General features: G+C 42.5%; 1 protein-coding gene across 19 annotated transcripts in view; it reads right to left on the bottom strand.

Annotated features, from left to right (window-relative positions):
• The window catches only part of ARHGAP32 (Rho GTPase activating protein 32), a 346243-nt gene that overhangs the window by 203949 nt on the left and 121331 nt on the right, over positions 1-20963 (bottom strand). For all 19 annotated transcript variants that reach the window (XM_084803670.1, XM_084803653.1, XM_084803655.1 and 16 more), the window contains one exon: positions 8979-9087. In XM_084803670.1, the coding sequence (XP_084659796.1) occupies positions 8979-9086 (108 nt within the window). In that variant the 5' untranslated portion in view covers position 9087. The remainder of the gene's footprint in view (positions 1-8978; positions 9088-20963) is intronic.

The raw sequence follows: 20963 nt of genomic DNA, 5'->3' as shown, positions 1-20963 counted from the left end.
CACTATAACAAAGATTTTAGAAAGGTCACATAAGAGCATTTTTTGGCACCAAACTGGTCTGAAAAACAAGGAAGATTGCTGAAACTTAACCAATTAATTGTATCATATCAACACTGGTGGAAGTATACAGGAAACCATGATGTCTCACAACGATCTGCTGAACAAGATGTTTTTGGAGGGGGAGGGTAGACAGACTGCAACTATTAGCAGCAAAGCTCAAACCCTTTACTGGTTCAGCTGAATAATGAGACATACGTTTGCATTTAGAAAAGTTAATTTTTTTAAAGTTAAACACCAGCTTTGCATGAGCTGTCAGAAGATGTCAATTACAAGACTCATTTGGGAGGGAAATAAAAGCCCTTTGCAAACATGGTTTTATTTTTAGGCAGCCTAGTGATGGCAAAATTTGACAGCTACTGAAGCAAGATCTTAATTACTGAGCACAAGTCCTGCTTTAAAAACAAAAATGCTACCTCTCCTGTGCTACATCACCACTGTTTACTTTTAAAGAGTAACACCGCTCCATTTGACAAGAATGTTCAGTTTCTAAATCTCCTCCTGCTGCTGTTCATCAACTGAGACAGTTTCCACAGGGGTAGCTATGGAAGTCTGTTGCAGCAAAACCAAGAAAAGAGTCTTGTATCACCTTAAATACTAATACTTTTATTATGGCATAAACTTTCATAAATTAGAGTCCATTTCATCAGATGCATGAACTGTAATCCTTAGTTGGTAAGTATATATACATGTGACTATAAAGGAGGAGTTACATAGCACGTAAAATTGACCTTCCAACTCAAAAGTGAACTTCAGTTCAGATCATATTGTCTTTAGTGAAACACAATAGAAGTGTGGGAGGAGAATTTCAAACTAATTTATACCCTATATTTTCTCTGTAGAGGTAAGGACTTCCTCAATCTGATGCCTTTCATAATGATCCATCTCAAATTTATTTAACTCGAGCCTTTCATTTAATTGTGCTTGATCTTGGAAGGGATACCAGGAACACCTATCTTAATTCAAGAGAACAAACAGCCTTGGAATGTTTTACACTGTAAGAACACATTTTGTTACTACAGAAAGCTTCCACTGAAATCTTCAATGCTCTGTAGTAAGCATTAACACAGTTAACGAAGTGGCTATACTACACTCCATTTCTAAAAAGCACAAAAGTCCAATTCATGTATAGGTAAATATATAAAATGAACAATTAACCTGCGGCTCAGAATGTAGTACTGCATCATGCCCCACTGGGAATCCTCCTCAGAGGAGGAGCTAGAGCTCCCAGAGACTAAAAGCACCCTAGAACTGCCCTTGTGAGAAGACCAGGAGGAGACTGGGCCCTCAGGGGAGATGGTTGCCAGTCTATCCCTGCAAGTGGCAGTGCCTAAGCAACCCCCTGGCCCTCGAGTGCATCGTCACCACAAGAGGCAGTCCAGTGGGGCTCCTTCGAGAAGGAGTGCTTGATTACAAAGGAGGACTTCTCAAGAGGCAAAGACTCCTCATGAGCAAGGTCCTCGCCATGAGTAGGACTTTTGCCAGAGGGCTATAACAAACTGCAGCTGAGCTCTGAGTGGGTTTCAGAAAGCTCTGGCTATATAAGCCTTCAGCCTAGCCAGTGCAGGAACAACATCGTTCTACCAGCTGCAGGGCCTTGTATCCCTGACCTTGCCTTGTGATTGAACCTCTGTGGTGCTGACTCTTGGACTCCTGCCAGACTCTGCTCCTCGGACTGTGTATTTTATCTAACTGCTTATCTGTGTTTTGACCTTGGCTGTGCTTCAGACCTCTCTTCTGGAAACCACCTACTTAACTGGTGCTTGACCATTTGCCTGCCTACTGGATTCATCCAGTATTTGCCTAGCATAGAGACTTACCCAGCCATAGCAGGATATACTGCTTGGATACAGGCCCATCTACACTTTATTTGTCACCTTTCTGGAATTTTGTTATTTGTATTTGAGTCCCACCTTTTTCCCTTTTTTGCATTCATTCATTCATTTATTTGCACGCTGCTTTTCAGGATATAAATCCTACCAATACATCTTACAAGTGACATAAACGTAATAAAATTATTCACACCAGGATGTGAAGAGATGGTTGGAAATTGGGGGGGGGGGGTGTTGTCATCACTGCTTTCTCATGGTCAGACAACTCCCTGGTGAGTTTTGGACTAATGACTAATGTGCTCATCTGCAGAGATGGGGGACCCATTAAGATGGTCCGTCTCCAGAGATTTCCTGAATCCTCTGGGGGATTTTCCAGATGACAGGACTGGTGATACTGTAGAACCCTAGTCTTGCTATGGAATGATGGGATGAGATGGGCCTTCAACAGAATCACCCCTATGCACCCACTCCATCACTATGGAGCCTGGTAGCCTCTTTGTTCTCATTAGAACTATGAGCAAAGAGGCAAGCGAGATGATGGCTAGAGCTTAGGTGGCAGAAAACCCTCTCCAAGGATGATCAAACATTGGCTAGAGCACACCATCATGCCTACTGTGTGGCAGTGAGGGCAACAAAGAAAGCTTTCTTTACTGTCTCCATTACATAATTGATAGGCTATTCCCATGTCTGGGAATTAGGGAAGTTGCTTATTCGATATGGGGTTTCACTCCCTCTGAAGGAGCACGTGCGTAGCTTGCGTCTGCTTCTAGATCCATCACTGTCTATGGAGGCACAAGCGACAGAGTACCTTTTTCCAACATCGGTTGGTACTCCAGCTACAGCCGCTCCTGGACAGGGATACCCTGGCCATAGTGATCCATGCACTGGTAACTTCAAGACTGGACTATTGTAATGCGCTTTATGTGGGCCTGCCTGTGAGATTGGCCCTTGAGCTGCAGCTAGTGAAAAACGCCATGGCTAGGCTGCTCAATGGGACAGCCTATTAGGAACATATTACATCAGTTCTGAAGGAGTTCCACTGACTGCCAGTAAGTTATTGAATCAAGTTCAAAGTGCTCATGTTGAGCCCTACAAAGCCCTACACAGCTTAGGACTCAGTTACCTGATGGAGCTCCTTCTTCCTTATGTGCCTCCCTGGAGTGCAGATGCTCTCTTGATTGTGCCCCCTTTGCCTGGAGTTAAGTATGTGGCAACGTGAAGGAGGGCTTTCTCCATACAGACACCCCAACTGTGGAACTCCCTCCCTGCTCATATGCAGCCAGCACCAGGTCTTCCAAGCTTCTGGTGCCAGCAAAAGACTTCTTTAGCCAAGCTTTTCATTGAATTTTTCTCTTTGCTCTTGAGCATTGAGTAAACTGTTATTTGTTACTGAACTGTTACTGTTTTGCCCAGTTTGATTATGTTTTTTGTCAATGCTGTATTATTTTACTGTGTTTTATTGTTTATACCCCACTTTGGGATTATTTTATAATGAAAAATGGGTAAGGAATTTCTTAAATAAATTAATAAAATCAGAACATATGTTTGATGAAAAGGATAGAGCAGCATGTCATTCGAAAACTGTTGACACTTCAGCGCACACTTCTGGATAACCTCCCCCAGGAGTTTCATGTAGATGTGGAACAGCCTGGGAGATAGAACAAAGCCCTGAAGAACCCCATAGCATAGCTGCCAAGGCACCGAGGAATAATCCCCCAGCACCACCTTCTGAAATCAGCCATCCAAGTAGGAGTGGAACTATTGCAACACAGTGCCTCCAACTCCCAACCTAGACAACCTATCCAGAAGGTCACCATGGTCGAGGGTATCAAAAGCTGCTGAGAGGTCCAAGAGAATCAAGAGGGTCACACTCTCCCGCCCCTCTCTCTCCAAAGGTCACCTCACAGGGCAACCAAGGCAGTTTCCCTTCCAAAACCAGGCCTGAAGCCTGATTGAAATGGGACCAGATAATCAAAAAGAAGCATAAAGAAACCATTTCCTTCCACAACACATTTCTCCTTTTGAGTTTTCCTTTTCTCTAAGCATGAGCAGTACAAGATGTAAAAGCTTACCTCTGCCACCGTACATATTGCTACAACTTGGCAAGTAGAGCCTAGCCACCAATACAAACTCATTATAATGCAATGCATGCCGGTAACCTGTGCCAATATTAATTTTCCATTTGCAAAATTAAACTAAGGTTCAAACTCATTAGCTGAAAAGTCCCAAAACTATTCAAAATGGTTGAATAAATGTTAAGACAGACAGAGAATGTACACGGCATTACAATCACCCTTTTACCCCTAAATGACTTGCACAAGCCTCTACCCCTCTCCTTCAGTTACTCTGGGAAATATTATTTCAAATGCAAAGGGTTCTGCTTGCTTTCTCTTTCTGATTCACATATGACTCAATAATATGGTGTTTCCTTTGGACGGGACAAGGGCTACTAGCTCTGCCAAACAAAGTCACAGCCTTCCTTTCCTACTTTACAATGTAATTTATGTAGTATGTTCAAATGGCACTAGGAAAAGTATTTCTATCTAAAACACTGAATATGGGACAAGAAAAAAAAGCCTCACTTTTTCCTCACATAGAAGCACAGAATCATAAAATAGTAGGGTTGGAAGGGGCCTACAAGGCCATCGAGTCCAACCCCCTGCTCAATGCAGGAATCCAAGTCAGAGCATCCCTGACAGATGGCTGTCCAGCCTCATCTTGAATGCCTCCAGTGTGGGAGAGCCCACCACCTCCCTAGGGAATTGGTCCCATTGTCATATTGCCAGGAATTTTTTCCTGATGTTCAGCCGGAAACTAGCTTCCTGTGACTTGAGCCCATGATTCCGTGTCCTGCACTCTGGGATGATCGAGAAGAGATCCTGGCCTTCCTCTCTGTGACAACCTTTCAAGTACTTGAAGATATGAGCTATCATATCTCCCCTCAGTCTTCTCTTCTCAAGCCTAAACATGCCCAGTTCTTTTAGTCTCCTCATAGGGCTTTGTTTCTAGTCCCCTGATCATCTTTGTTGCCCTCCTCTGAACCCACTCCAGTTTGTCTGCATCCTTCTTAAAGTGTGGTGCCCAGAACTGGACACAGTACTCCAGATGAGGCCAAACCAGTGCTGAGTAGAGGGGAACTAGTACGTCCCGGGATTTGGAAGCTATGCTTCTATTAATGCAGCCCAAAAGAGCATTGGCCTTTTTTGCAGCCACAGCACATTGTTGGCTCATATTCAGCTTGCGATCGACAACAATTCCAAGATCCTTCTTGCTTGTAGCGTTGTTGAGCCACGTATCCCCCATCTTGTAACTGTGCATTTGGTTTCTTTTTCCTAGGTGCAGAACTTGGTATTTATCCCTATTACATCTCATTCTGTTGATTTCTGCCCAGCGCTCCAGTCTATCAAGATCACTTTGAATTTTGTTTCTGTCTTCCAAAGTATTAGCTATCCCACCCAATTTTGTGTCATCTGCAAATCTGATCGGCATTCAAGCACCTCCTCCTCCAAGTCATTAATAAAAATGTGGAAGAGCACTGGGCCCATGACTGGGCCCAGGCCTGCAGTACCCCACTCCTTACCTCTCCCTAGTTGGAGAAGGTCCCATTGATAAGCACTCTTTGAGTCCGATTCTGTATCCAACTGTGGATCCACCGGATTGTTGTTTCATCTAGCCCACTTTGAGCTAGTTTGCTCATCAGGATATCATGGGGCAGTTTGTCAAAAGCTTTGCTGAAGTCGAAGTATATGATGTCCACAGCATTCCCACGGTCCACAAGGGAGGTTACTTGATCAAAAAATGAGATCAGATTTGTCTGGCAGGACTTGTTCTTGACAAATCCATGTTGGCTTCGAGTCATCACTGCATTGTTTCAAGGTGCTTACAGATGGATTGCTTGATCATCTGCTCCAGAATTTTCCCAGGGACTGATGTCAGACTGACTGGTCTGTAGTTCCCAGGTTCCTCCTTTTTACCCTTTTTGAAGATAGGGACAATGTTAGCCCTCCTCCAGTCATCTGGCACTTCACCCGTCCTCCATGATTTCTCAAAGAGAATAGACAGTGGTTCTGAGAGTTCTCCTGCCAGTTCCTTTATTACTCTTGGATGCAGTTCATCTGGCCCTGAAAATTTGAACTCATTCAAAGTCATTAGGTGTTCCTTGACCATCGATCACAAGCTGCAATCCTGCCCCTTCAGCCTGTACTTCGCCTTTGCCAGGGGGCTCACAGACCCTCTTTCGGGAGAAGACTGAGCCAAAGTAGGAATTGAGCACCTCTGCCTTCTCTTTGTCATCTGTTATCGTTTTGCCATCCTTATTTAATAGCTGAACAACCATTTCTTTCCTCTGCCTTTTACTATGCACGTAGCTGAAGAAAGCCTTTTTGTTGTTTTTAGCATCCCCCGCTAACCTCAGCTCGTTCTCACCTTTAGCCTTCTTGGTGCCATCCCTGCAGTTCTGTGCTACCTGCCTGTACTCTTCCTTAGTTATTTGGCCTTCTTTCCACTTCCTATGCGTGTCCTTTTTTGTTTTCAGGTCATCTTTAAGCTTTTTGTGAAGCCACATTGGCTTCTTCTGTTGTCTTCCACCTTTTCTTCTTGTTGGAATTGTTTGTAATTGTGCCTTGAGAATTTCCTTTTTTAAAAGCTCCCATGACTCCTTTTCTCGTTAGAGTCGCTTGCCATGGGACCTTACTGATCATTGTTCTGAGTTTATTAAAATCAGCTTTCCTAAAATCCAGGGTACGTGTTTGACTACACTCGGCTTTTGCTTCCCTTAGAACCAAGAACTGAAGTACATCATGGTCGCTTTCCCCCAGAGTTCCTGTAACTGCTACTTTATCCACTAAGTCATCTCTTTTGGTTAGGAGTCAAGGATAGCCGATCCTCTAGCTCCTTCCTCTACTTTCTGTAGGAGGAAGTTATCCGCCACGGATATCTTCTTCTTCCAAAAAACTCAAAATGACATACAATTGGGGGTGGGGATCCATTTAATCAAACATAGCCCTATGAGCTAGCAAAAACAACACAATCCTGCGACACCTTAACAAATTCATTACGGCATAAGGTTTCATGGATTAGAATCCATTTAATCAGATGCAGTAACTTATGATGTAGGTTGGCATAAGAGAGAGTGGTCCTGTTGCTAACATAATGCTAAGCCTTGATGATTAAGTGTTTTGAGCTAACTATGATGGCTTAGCGTGTCATCTGTTGAGCATTTTTCCTAACCATGGTGGCTACATAACGACAGTGTAACCAGGCTCACTGACCATGTGCTGCAGTAGTGTTAGTGGTCCCTATCATGGCTTAGCGTGTTGTCTGTCAGGCCCCCATGGTTAACCAAGCACTACCATAGAGCTCCGCAGCAAGAGCAGTCAAAAATGGTCCTGCCACTCCCACCAGTAAGAGAGATCTCCATGATCAAAATCTGCCTAGCAACACATGATGCAGCAGCTGAGAGCCAGCCTCCTTGCTTTCTGTCTCTGCCCACAGTACAAAATTGAAGAAGAGCACAGGGAACAAAGATGTTTTCGATCCCACGCCAGCACAGAGACCTTGACTGCTCTGCACTCCCAGGCATGAACAGCAGCGGCTGCCATGGAAAGCAAAAACATCCCTGCCCATCCGATGACCACATGTCATCCCTGCCTCAAACGGTGTTTTCCCCCCCAAGCTGCAGGCCTCCTAGCCTTCACTGCCAGTAAGGCCAAGCCTTAGTATGCACCCAGGCCCCACGCACCGCGACCCTTGCTCTGCTGAGGCCACTGGGATGCGTGGCAGCCTGGCCGGACAACTGTGCAATTTGTGAGATGGGCAGTGGTTAGGGAGTGGTTAGGCTAACCATGCTGTGGGCTCTGGTTCTGTTCATATGTGGCAGGAGCACGCAGCATCATTAGTGGTAATCACTATGCACTGTGGTTAGCCTAACCACCCTTCCCCAAGTTATGTCTGAACAGCATCAGTGACTTGCCCAAGGCCACCCAGTAAACTCTGGTCTCCTTGGTCCAACTCCAGCAGTCTATCCATGACATCACAACGTAGTGGACCAACATAAGATTTATTTAGAACTCTACAGTGGCTGGGTGACCAGTCAGATGGGCGATTAATAAATGTAATAAATAAATGTAATAAATAAATGTAATAAATAAAATACATTTGTTAATTGAGGGACACATCAACATCATTTCAAATAAGGTTCTCTCCCACAAGCTGCATTTCTATGAATTAAGTTTGCTACAGATATGAGTTTTTAACATATGTAGGCAGAGACCCAGAGGGTTTCTGGGGAAGGGAGGGGGGACATATAGTATTAAAAGCCTATCTATAGAACAAGAACAGGAGAAAGGACCCTCTGTCAGAGAGGATCTCATTTCAGCAGTTGGCAGGTCAGGTCCTTTTGCCATGAAGTCCAAGGAGAAAGCTTCCTATAGGAAGCAGGTAGAGTTCAGTATTCTCAGCATTCCTCTATCATTTTTGTCTTCCTGACAGAGCAGAAACAAAGCAAAGGTATAAAAAATGAATAAGAGAACCTTCACTTCTCTTGTTATTCAACTACTGGTTGTGAAATTAAGCATAAGTAGAAATTGTTCCAGGGCTGAAGTTAAAAAAAAAAAATAAGTCCTGTTGGTTTTTAAACTCTTAGGGAAAAACGGAAAGGCTTTGAAGAAAAAAAAAAAACATACTAAAATTAAAAAGTTTTTTTTTTCAGATCAGATTAATATTATGCTAATGTTATTTGTTATATAAGATGTTTCTAAGACCATTTTGCACAACAGGGGGGAAAAGATCTCACACATTATAGATCCTAGCTGAAAGAAAGGTTAATTCAGATGGAAAATCACTTCAATATTATGGAGCATTTAAATGATCACAAGCCATGCTTCAAGGGATGTATTAATGGGACAGAATCACCAGGCATCATCATCTCCTTCTCTCTATTGGTACACATCCAAAGGCTGGAATCCTTTTTCACAATCCTCAAGCCTATAAAGGAATCAGTGTAAGGATCTGGAAACAAAATAGCAAATCAAACTCTATCAACATTTAAGGACTACAAGCAACAATGCATAAAAGAAAGTGATGACTTACCATTGCACTGAGCGTCTCTTCCCAATCTGGTCTTTCACGGGGATGAATGCTTCGCTGAAGCTCTGGCACAAAATCATCCTCTTCTGCATGTAAAGAGGACTTCATCATCCTAGAAGGAAAACATGTCATCATTAGATGATTTATAAATGTTAAGTTCTGATCACTTTGAACATTTTAATGCTTTTAAGAACAACACAGCCCCAATATCACTGTACAATCTTGGTCCTCGTTTTTTGTTTTGTAAATTTTATAAGCCTGTCTGTAAGTGATCCATAGACTCACAGTAGAGAACAGTTATCCTATTAGTAGCATTCAATTTATAAATGAATGTTTCAGGGAGCAATCCTATTGGGACAGTCAACTGCCTCTGAACTCAGAGGTGACCAACTATTCAATGCGGGGTGAGTGCAGCACAGAGGGGATCTTCTCCTCCCCTCTCTGGCTGCCCTGCACTATTGGCTAGACAGCCGATTTCAGCTGTCTAGCCAGAGTGGTTCGGAGCAGGGGGGCCAACCAGATAATGCATAGGAAGCATTATAACAATGCTTCTGCCATCCCCACCCCTCCCCATCCCCAGGAACCCCCTTTTTCCTCCCGCTCCACGCTGCTCTTCTGAGCGCGGAGCCTGGGGCAATCCACACCTCCTATGAGGTGGCAGGGGAGGGGGTGGGGAGGCAGTTTTCTGCGAACCAACCTCAGAGTGCAGGCACCAAGGTCAGTTCCTGAAAACTGAAAAATCCAACAGCCATCTAGCTACTATTTAGCACCATAGGATTGTGCCCTTATTTAATTTTACTCCTGTAAGCACAACCTGTGTGAGGCAACAAGTGTAATCAACTAGGATTCAACAAAACTGTGAGGCAACACAATGTGATAGCATTTAACTCTTGTATGTATGGCAAAGGAACAGCAGTTTTCAAAATGTCTCCCAGGAAAGCCTGCGTCTCTTCAGTGACATCATCAAACACATTGAACAAAGTTTCCTTGAAAGACGGACAGCTTCCTGACCACCATATGTTGGGTGCATGCCACAGGTTATTTCAAGCAACAGTGATGCTCAACAGCCTTGACTAGTGGCCAGCACTCACTTCTCCCAGAACACACCTCCACACCTTTCTCTAACATGCCCCCCCCCCCAGGGGGGGAGCTTACAGACATGTTTAGGCAAAAAAAAGGTTCCCTAGCAGAAGAAAGCTTTAAAACCTTTGAACACAGAAAACAGCAGCCTTGTTTTGTAAAGCACAACAATCACAATGACATTTGTTCCAATGAAGTTTCCTTATGACAACACATCTTATCTGCCAATGCATTAATTTAAGAAGTTTGGTATTCACTGTTTGCGAGAACCTAACCTTTAAGTAAGACAGAAGAACACAGTGGCTTTCTGTGTAGAATTATAATGGAAACTATAAATTGATTAATTACTGATCAGTGTTTTAATAATTCATATGTTAAGTGTTTACTCTCCTGCTGCAGTTTATTTGAACCCATTTTTCCAAAGTTAATTCACCTTGGTAGGTGAATTAGTAGGAGGAAGAGTGTTTCTACAAGCCCACATGTTCAGACAGTTATATGAAGTGTCACTATTGCAACAGACCTCAGGTGAGATCCAAAGAACCAACTATACTTGATAGCACTCTGTAATTGGAATGTTATTTATGCATTCTTTGCTTATCCTATTCAATAATGCTTTACTATCATACACAATTCAATCTGTACCATACTGTGTGTTATGTACACTCAGGCAACGTACAGGACAGAGAAAAGGTTTAGGTCATAAAACCGTTACCATTCTGAGTTAATAAACTCAAAGAGAACAAACTCTAATTTTACTCTAATTTGTATTATTCAGCATTTATACAATGCCATAAGAACATAAAAAGAGCCATGCTGGATAAGGCCAAGGGTCCATCTAGTGCAGCATTCTGTTCACACATTGCCCAACCAGCTGCCCACAGGAAAACCCACAAGCACGACATGAGTGCAACAGTACCCTCCCACCAATGTTCCCCAGAAACTAATGTTCATAGGCATACTGCCTCTGATACTGGAAGTAGCATATAGCCATCAGGACTAGTAACCACTGATAGCCTTATTGTCCATGCTTTGTTTAATACCACATTTAAAGCCATCTCAATTGGTGGCATTACATCTTGTGGAAGTGAATTCTATAGTTTTAACTATGCACTGTGCGAAGAAGCACTTCCTTTTATCCGACCTGAATCTTCCACAATCAGCTTCATGGGATGACCCCGGCTTCTAGTATTAATATCCCCTCTACTCAGCACTGGTTAGCCCTCATCTGGAGTAATGCATCCAGTTCTGGGCACCACATTTTAAGAAGGATGCAGACAAACTGGAGAGGGTTCAGAGGAGGGCAACAAAGATGATCAGAGAACTGGAAACAAAGCCCTATGAAGAGAGACTGAAAGAACTGGGCATATTTACTCTTGAGAAGAGAAGATTGAGGGGAAATATGATAGCACTTTTCAAGTACTTGAAAGGCTGTCACAGAGAGGAAGGCCAGGATCTCTTCTCGATCATCCCAGAGTGCAGGACACGGAATCATGGGCTCAAGTGACAGGAAGCCAGGTTCTGGCTGAACATCAGGAAAAAATGTCCTGTTAGAGCAATACGACAATGGAACCAATGACCTAGGGAGGTAGTGGGCTCTCCCACACTGGAGGCATTCAAGATGAAGCTGGACAGCCATCTGTCAGGGATGCACTGACTTATTGGGATGCATTGACTGATTCCTGCATTGAGCAGGGGGTTGGTCTCGATGGTCTTATAGGCCCCTTCCAACCCTACTATTCTGTGATTCTATAATTCTATTATGAGAGACAGAGAAAAATGTCTCCCTATCCATTTTCTCCACACCATGCATCATTTTGTACACCTCTGTCATGCCTCCCCTCACCTTTTTCTAAGCTAAGCAATCTCAGATGTTGTAAGCTTTCCTCATGGAGGAGTTGCACCAGACCCTTGATCATTTTAGTTGCCCTTTTCTGCACTTTTCCAAACTCTACAATATCCTTTTTAGGTGCGGTGACCAGAACTGTACTCGGTATTCTAAATGCTGTCACACCATAGATTTGTATAAGGGGACTATGACTTTGGCAGTTTTATTTTGAATTCCTTTCCTAATTATGCCCAACATGGAATTTGCCTTTTTTCAGTTCAGCTGCACACTGGGTCGACATTTTCATCGGGCTGTCCACCACAACTCCAAGATCTCTTTCCTGGTCAATCACCACCTTAGATCCCATCAGCTTAAATTTGAAGTTGGGATTTTTTGCCTCAGTGTGCTGGGGATTTTTTGCCCCAGTGTGCTTAACTTTACACTTGGCTTACATTGAACCATGTTTGCCATATAGATGCCCATTCTCCCAATTTGAGGAGATACTTTTAGAGCTCCTCACAATCCTATTTGGCTTTAATCACCCTAAATAATTTGGTGTCGTCCACAAACCTGGCCACTTCACTGCTCACTCCCAAATACAGATAATTTATGAACAAGTTGGAAAGCTTGTATCTCCTTGTGAGACCCCACTGTTTATATCCATTAGGAGAATTTACTATTTATTCCTACTCTCTGTTTTCTGTTATTTCGTGGAATAAGAGGGCCTCGACTCTTATTCCATGACTGCTAAGTTTGCTCAGGCATCTTTGGCGAGGGGCTTTGTCAAAAGCCTTTTGGAAGTCCAAGTAAACAATGTCTACCAGATCACCCCTGTCCACATCTTTATTGACACTCTCAATAAACATGTTAATTGTTACTACCATGACAAACCTGCCCCTTCTGGTTACATTCTGTCAATGGCTGTTTTGGACTTCCTCTCTCCCCCACCCCCCCAACATTCTCTCTCTCTCTCTCTCTCTCTCACACACACACACACACACACACACACACAGAGAGAGAGAGAGAGAGAGAGAGAGAGAGAGCACATAATGAAAGTCTAGGGCTGCCATATTTCAATTCACCTGGCCACATATTTATTGTCACTCTCAAATAACTCTAAAAGGTTAGTGAGACTGGACTTACCTGTGCAGAAGCCATGTTGATTCTTTTTCAGCAGGCTTTGTCCTTCTATATGCTTACTAATTTTATCTTTAATAATACATTCAACCAATTTACCCAGAACAGACATTAAGGGTACAATCCTATCCAGATAGGCGTCCGCCTCTGAACTCGGAGGCAACTGCCTATCCAAAGCAGGACAGGAGAAGAACAGAGGGGATCGTTCCCTCCACGCTTCTCCTGCCCTGCATTTTCAAGGTCTGTTCCAGGAAAACAGGATAGCCTATGACCGTCTAGTGGCCGTAGGATTGCCCCCTCCGCTAACTGGCCTGTAATTTCCCAAATCACCCCTGGATCCCTTTTTAAAAGTTGTTACATTGGCCATTCTCCAGTCCTCTGGTATAGAGGCTGATCTTAGGGACACTACATATTTTTCTTAGAAGATCAGCAATTTCCTATTTAAGTTCTTTAAGAACTCTAATGGATATCATCTGGGCCCGGTGATTTATTAATGTTCAATTTGTCAATAAGGTGGAGAACTTCATCTTTTATTATCACTATCTGCCTCAGTTCCTCAGACTCTCTTCCTAAAAACATCAGTTCAGGTGTAGGTATCTGTCCTACATCTTCTGCAGTGAAGACAGATGAAAATAATTCATTCAGCTTCTCTGCAATCTCTTTGTCCTCCTTTAGTACTCCTTTAACTCCATTATCATCCAACGGTCCAACTGCCTCCCTAGCTGGTTTCTTGCTTCTAAATATATTTAAAGAATTTTTTATTGTTGGCCTTGATGCACTCCTCAAAATGTTTTGAGGGTTTCGCATCTCTTATTGTCTGCTTGCATCTCCTTTGTGCAACCTTGTGCTCCATTTTGTTTTCCTCATTTAAGCAAGACTTCCATTTTCTGAAGGAAGCCTTCTTTTCTCTAATAGCTTCCTTGACCCTGCTCATTACCCATACTGGTGACCTCTTGGACTTGGTGCTACCTTTCTACCCTGTAGTATACCTTCTAGCTGAACTTCTATTATTGTGGTTTTGAGTAACTTCCTAGCATTCTGCAGGGATTGAACCCTCCTGAATCCCTCTTTCAACTTCCTTTTTTCCAGTTCCCTCATTGTAAGGAAGTTTCCTCTTTTGAAGTCAAATGTGACTATAGACAAGATCACTGAAGAATATGAAGACCATACAGCTATATCAAAGGTAGGTACTAGCATAGGCTTTGTATGATGAACATACAATTGGAATTGCTAGCAAATTCCAGTACTGGCTACTGGAATTCCTAGTACCTGCAATCCAGTAGCCAATATATTCTTTTACTGATCAGCATTACGGACACTATAACTCTAGAAGAACAAATTAATTTGTATAGTTAGGGAGTTGAAAGCTGTGTAAATTAAGATGGGATACTGCAGAGTCTGGCACCATAAACTTCATTTTCTACAAAATTAACATTTCTATATGAGTGTACAAAGGCCATTTGTCTATTGAATCAATGCATACAAGACAACTGGACAATGAAAAAGAAGAGAGAAGAGGACACGCTGCTGGAATTCTACACAATGATATGTCATGCAGGGTACACAAAAGGTCTTACGGATGTTTTTCTTAACAGTATGAATAGTTCTACAAACTAGGTAAGTATTGCCTACATTTAGCTTGCAGATCCATACTGGGTGCATCCTCCAATGTAGCCTCGCAGGGTGGAAACAACAGAGAGAGCCTTCTCAATGGCAGCCCCCCAATTATGGAATGATCTCCGATGAGGTCTGCCTGGCGCCAATATTGTCATCTTTTCAGTGCCAGGTTAATATTGCCCTGTTCTCTCAGGCATTTGGCAGCATACAACGTGTTTTAAATTAGGTCTTGGATCGTCTTTGGCTGATGGTTTAACAAATTGTTATTAGATATATGTTGTCTATGTTATATGTTTATATGATTTTATGTAAATACTTTTCTTTTTATACTTTGTATAATATGTTTTAATGGTTTTTAATTTTTGTGAACCGCCAGAGAGCTTCGGCTATGGAGTGATATAGAAATATAATAAATGAAATGAAATAAATGAATTTCTGGAGATGACACTACATGGCAGCTTTGCAAATAAATCCACAAGTTTCTAAGCCATGGATGTTTTTCTAACCTGCCTGCTCACATAGTAGCCCCCCAAAATAATCATCAGTGGGTTGAACCCATATGTAGTCATACTTAAGAGTGGACCCGCTGAAATCAATGGGATGTAAATTTGTCATTAAGTCCCACTGATTTCAGTAGTGTACTCTAAGAACAACCAAGTCTGGATCAAAACCATTGCCATTTCTAAAATTTCCTTGCCTAGTCACCTAGCAGCAGTTTTTACATGCTGCAGCACATCAGGCAAGTGGCTGTTTCAAATCCAGTTATATGGCATTTTTATAGCAAGTTTTACTCCCTGTTCTGTTTTAAACCAAAGTTTGAGGCTACTGAAGCTGAGAAATGAAACAATGTCTCTTTGCACTATTTTTTTTTAATGCTTATAAATTTGAATGTTCTGTTTTCATTGCACAATTGGGAGGTAAAGCATAGAAATGAATGTACATATTTTTACAAAGAATACTGGGAGCCCTAACCTGATCATCTATTATTCCTTATCTTTACAAATAGGGACTTTGCCTCACTCCACTCCAGTTTGGAGAGGAAGAGAATTAGCTGAAGCAAAGGGGAGGCTAAGCAACACGTTGAGCAGTACATCAAAATATTAATTCCTGGCAAAATCACAACACTACACATGTTCATGCTTCTAAAGATTAACATACAAAAGGTGACAGTCATAAATAGCTTAAATTAACATCAAGTAATAAGTCTTCCCCAAAAGTCCTTTTTGCTAAAGAAGCAATCATTTAATTGTTTAGTAACATATATCTGTCCAAAACTAAGTCTCCCAAGTGGTCTCCAACATTTGGGGGTTGTGGAAAATGGTGGTACATTAATTGTTGCCACAGATGACAATCATCTCCATTCTTGAAGTGCTCAGGCTTATGTCTACCCCTGGGCACATTATGAGATGTTGACAGATTGCGCCCATCATAGTTCTTGATGGTTTGGAAGCATAGCACGGATTCAAAGATATGCATTTGGTGACCCACAATGCTCACATCAGATAATTAATTGTCCATTTGTCAACTAATCCATTCCTTGATGCCTATATAATATACTGAATGCCATGCTTGACCCTTGAGTTGTACTCCCCAAAGAAGTGTACAAAGGAGCTCTTGTATTTTTCTAAACAGCAGACCACCATGTAATGTCAAAAGTTGCTTTTGAAACTGAGAGGAAGTTCAAAATCAGTTTCCTCTGTGGAGCTGTTCTTTGAGAAACACAAGCCCAACATAAATCTTCACAATGTAACTGTGTGTAGACTTGAGATGGTATTTTCAGTATTATACTCATTCTATCATTTTACCCCGAAATTACCCATGTCATCTAGATGTCCAGGTATGTAGTCTGACTATCAACAATTGAACCACACTGACAAGCAAAAAAAAGTTACCTCCTCCGAACGTGTTCTGATTCACTCCATAATTTGATGTTCCACTTGAAGAAGTATTAGGCGTTCTTTATTTCATACAACACTTTTTGTTCTTTAAAAAGCTATTTTTGTAAACCCAAGGTCAATCCCACACAGAAGCTTTACAGAGTAGATAGCCAGATAACATCGAGGAGATACTCCCTGGGTCCTATGGCAAGCAAAATGAAATCATGGGTGGCCTTAGGCACTTATCTTCGCCACTTATGGCAACTGGTGCTCCTGTTCCTATTCAGAGATGCCTGCAGTTATACCAAGTGGCCAGCAGGTGACTGCTGCAGGGGGAAGGGACAACCAGCCTTCACACCTGGTCTTGCTAACAAATGAATCATAAAGAAAAGTAAAAATGCAGCTTTTTACTTTTCACATTCTTGGCATCATGAAATATCTGATTGCCATCAAATAATGTATATAATTTTTAATTATGACATTTTAGGCCTCCTTTCTGGACATAGTCCCCTCAAGTTGGTGTAGAAACATGTTGGTGTTCAGTCGTTAAGTTGTGTCCAACTCTTCGGGACCCCATGGACCATAGCACGCCAGGCCTTCCTGTCCTCCACTCTCTCTCGGAGCGTGCTCATGTCCATATTCATTGCATCAGTGATGCTATCTAGCCATCTCATCCTCTGCCATCCCCTTCTCCTTTTGCCTTCAGTCTTTCCCAGCATCAGGGTCTTTTCCAGGGAGTTTTCTCTTCGCATTACGTGGCCAAAATATTTGAGCTTCAGCTTCAGTATCTGTCCTTCCAATGAGCACTCAGGGTTGATTTCCTTTGGATTGACGATTTGACCTTGCAGTCCAGGGGACTCGTAAGGGTCTTCTCCAGCACCACAGCTCGAAAGCATCAATCCTTCAGCACTCAGCCTTCCTTATAGTCCAGCTCTCACAGCCATACATTACTACTGGGAAAACCATAGCTTTGATTAGATGGACTTTTGTCAGCAAGGTGATGTCTCTGCTTCTGATTATGCTGTCTAGGTTTGCCATAGCTTTCCTCCCAAGGAGCAAGCGTCTTTTAATTTCATGGCTACAGTCACCATCCGCGGTGATCTTGGAGCCCAAGAAAGTAAAATCTGTCACTGCTTCCATTTCTTCCCCTTCTATATGCCAGGAAGTGATGGGGCCAGATGCCATGATCTTCGTTTTTTTAATGTTGAGTTTCAAACCAGCTTTTGCACTCTCCACTTTCACCCTCAACAAGAGGCTCCTTAGATCTTCTTCGTTTTCTGCCATTAGGGTGGTATTGTCTGCGTATCTGAGGATGTTGATAATTCCCCCACCAATCTTAATTCCGACCTCTGATTCATCCAACCCGGTGTTTCTCATGATGTACTCTGCATATAAGTTAAATAAGCAGGGCGACAATATGCAGCCTTGTCATACTCCTTTCCCAATTTGGAACCAATCGGTTGTTCCACGTCCTTACTGTTGCTTCTTGACCCTCGTACAGGTTTCTCAGGAGACAGGTAAGGTGGTCTGGTACTCCCATCTCTTTAAGAATTTGCCACAGTTTGTTGTGATCCACACAATCAAAGGCTTTAGCGTAGACAATTAAGTAGAAATAGATGTTTTTCTGGAATTCTCTTGCGTTCTCCATCATCCAGCGAATGTTAGCGATTTGATCTCTAGTTCCTCTGCCTCGTCGAAACCCTGCTTGTACTTCCGGTAGTTCTCGTTTCACATACTGCTGAAGCCTAGCTTGTAAGATTTTGAGCATAATCTTGCTAGCATGTGAAATGAGCACAATTGTACGGTAGTTTGAACACTCTCTGGCATTGCCCTTCTTTGGAATTGGAACGTAAACCGACCTTTTCCAGTCTTGTGGCCACTGTTGAGTGTTCCAAATTTGTTGGCATATTCAGTGCAGCACTTTAACAGCATCATCTTTTAGGATTTTAAATAGCTCTGCTGGAATACTGTCATCTGCGCTAGCTTTGTTGTTAGTAATGCTTCCTAAGGCCCACTTGACTTCACTCTCTAGGATGTCCGGCTCAAGTTCAGTGACTGCACTATCATGGCTATCAGCGACATTAAGATCTTTCCTGTATAGTTTATTTTTTTATTTTATTTATTAAATTTATTAATCGCCCATCTGGCTGGTCACCCAGCCACTTTGGGCGATGTACAACACACCATAAAATAATTTAAAACAATAAAATTCTACCATAAAATTTTTTTTAAAATACCCTAACCCACCCCAAATGCCTGCCTGAACAACCACGTTTTTAATGCACGACGGAAGCTCATTAAAGAGGGGGCATGACGGAGTTCCCTAGGGAGGGAGTTCCACAGAGTGGGGGCCACCACAGAAAAGACCCTCTCCCTCGTCCCCACCAGTCTAGCTGTCCTGGCTGATGGGACAGAGAGAAGGCCATCCGAGGCTGATCTTGTTAAGCGGCCTGTCTGGTGTTGCTGGAGGCGCTCCTTAAGATAGGCTGGGCCGAAACCATATAGGGTTTTAAAGATCAAAACCAACACCTTGAATTTGGCCCGGAAAACAACTGGTAACCAGTGCAACTCCTTCAGCACTAGAGTGATGTGATCTCGCCGGCGGCTGCCTTTAATCAGGTATAGTTCTTCTGTGTATTCTTTCCACCTCTTCTTAATCTCATCTGCTTCTCTTCGGTCCCTGCCTTCTTTGTCCTTTATCATGCCCGTCTTTGCACAAAACGTTCCCTTGAGATCTCCGATTTTCTTGAAAAGATCTCTAGCCTTTCCCATTCTATTGTTTTCCTCGATTTCTTTGCATTGTTCATTTAAGAAGGCCTTCTTGTCTCACCTCGCTATTCTCTGGAACTCTGCATTCAGTTGGATGTATCTTCCCCTTTCTCCCTTGCTTTTCACTTCCCTTCTTTCCTCAGCTACTTGTAAAGCCTCATCAGACAGCCACTTTGCTGTCTTGCATTTCTTTTTCTTGGGGAATGTTACGGACCTCCGTCCATAGTTCCTCAGGCACTCTGTCTATCAGGTCTAATCCCTGAAATCTATTCCTCACCTCCACTGTATATTCATAAGGGATATGATTGAGGTCATACCTGAATTGTTTAGTGGTTTTCCCTACGTTTTTCAATTTCAGCCAAAATTTTGCAACAAGAAGCTCATGATCTGAGCTACAGTCAGCTCCAGGTCTTGTTTTTACTGACTGTATAGAGCTTCTCCATATTTGGCTGCAAAGCACATTATCAATCTGATTTCGATACTGACCAGCTGGTGATGTCCATGTGTAGAGTCGCCTCTTGTGCTGTTGGAAAAGAGTGTTTGCTATGATCAGCGTGTTCTCTTGGCCTCTATTACTCTATTAGCCTTTGTCCTGCTTCATTTTGTACACCAAGGCCATGCTTGCCTGTTATCCCAGTGATTTCTTGACTTCCTACTTTGGCATTCCAATCCCCTATGATGAAGAGGACATCTTTTTTTGGCGTTAGTTCTAGAAGGTGTTGTAGGTCTTCATTGAACCGATCAACCTCAGCTTTTTTGGCCTCAGTGGTTGGGGCATAGACTTGAATGACTGTGATGTTGAATGGTTTGCTTTGGATCGTACTGAGATCATTCTATCGTTTTTGAGATTGTACCCCAGTACTGCTTTTCCCACCCTTTTGTTGACTATGAGTGCTACTCCATTTCTTCTAAGGGATTCTTGCCCACAGTAGTAGATATATTGGTCACCTGAATTAAATTCGCCCATGCTTGTCTATTTTAGTTCGCTGATTCCCAAGATGTCAATGTTCAATCTTGCCATCTCATGTTTGACCACCTCCAGCTTACCTTGATTCATTGATCTTACATTCCAGGTTCCTAAACAATATTCTTCTTTACAGCATCGGATTTTCTTTTCACCACCAGACACATCCACAGCTGAGTGTCCTTTCGGCTTTGGCCCAGCTGCTTCACTCTTTCTGGCGCTACTTGGAAATACCCTCTGCTCTTCCCCAGTAGTATATTGGACACCTTCTGACTTGAGGGGCTCATCTTCCGGCATCATATCTTTTAGCCTTGTGATACGTTCCATGGCGTTTCCTTGGCAGGAATACTGGAGCGGGTTGCCATTTCCTTCTCCAGTGGACCACGTTTTGTCAAAACTCTCTGCCATGACCTGTACATCTTGGGTGGCCCTGCACGGCATAGCTTATGGCTTCACTGAGTTACGCAAGCCCCTTCGCCACAAAACCACAATTCAATAACAGATACAATTTAAAACAGAATATAAATGTCAAAATAATTAAATCATATAAAACTTCAACAAAAAGAAAGATCAAAATCAGCATAGAAATCAATATCTAGCAATTTCCTACCCGTCTAAAGGTAATAGATCAGAATCTAATAAGTCAATAATCTCAAAGTCAACAATTTTAAAAACCTACCAAATAAAATAATATAAATTAAAAGCCAGAAGAAACAATG

This window comes from Heloderma suspectum, chromosome 6, assembly GCF_057233095.1.
Source record: "Heloderma suspectum isolate Gila_16-S chromosome 6, 16-S_ref, whole genome shotgun sequence".
Classification (NCBI taxonomy): Eukaryota; Metazoa; Chordata; class Lepidosauria; order Squamata; family Helodermatidae; genus Heloderma; species Heloderma suspectum.
This window is presented reverse-complemented; position numbering and strand designations above follow the sequence as displayed.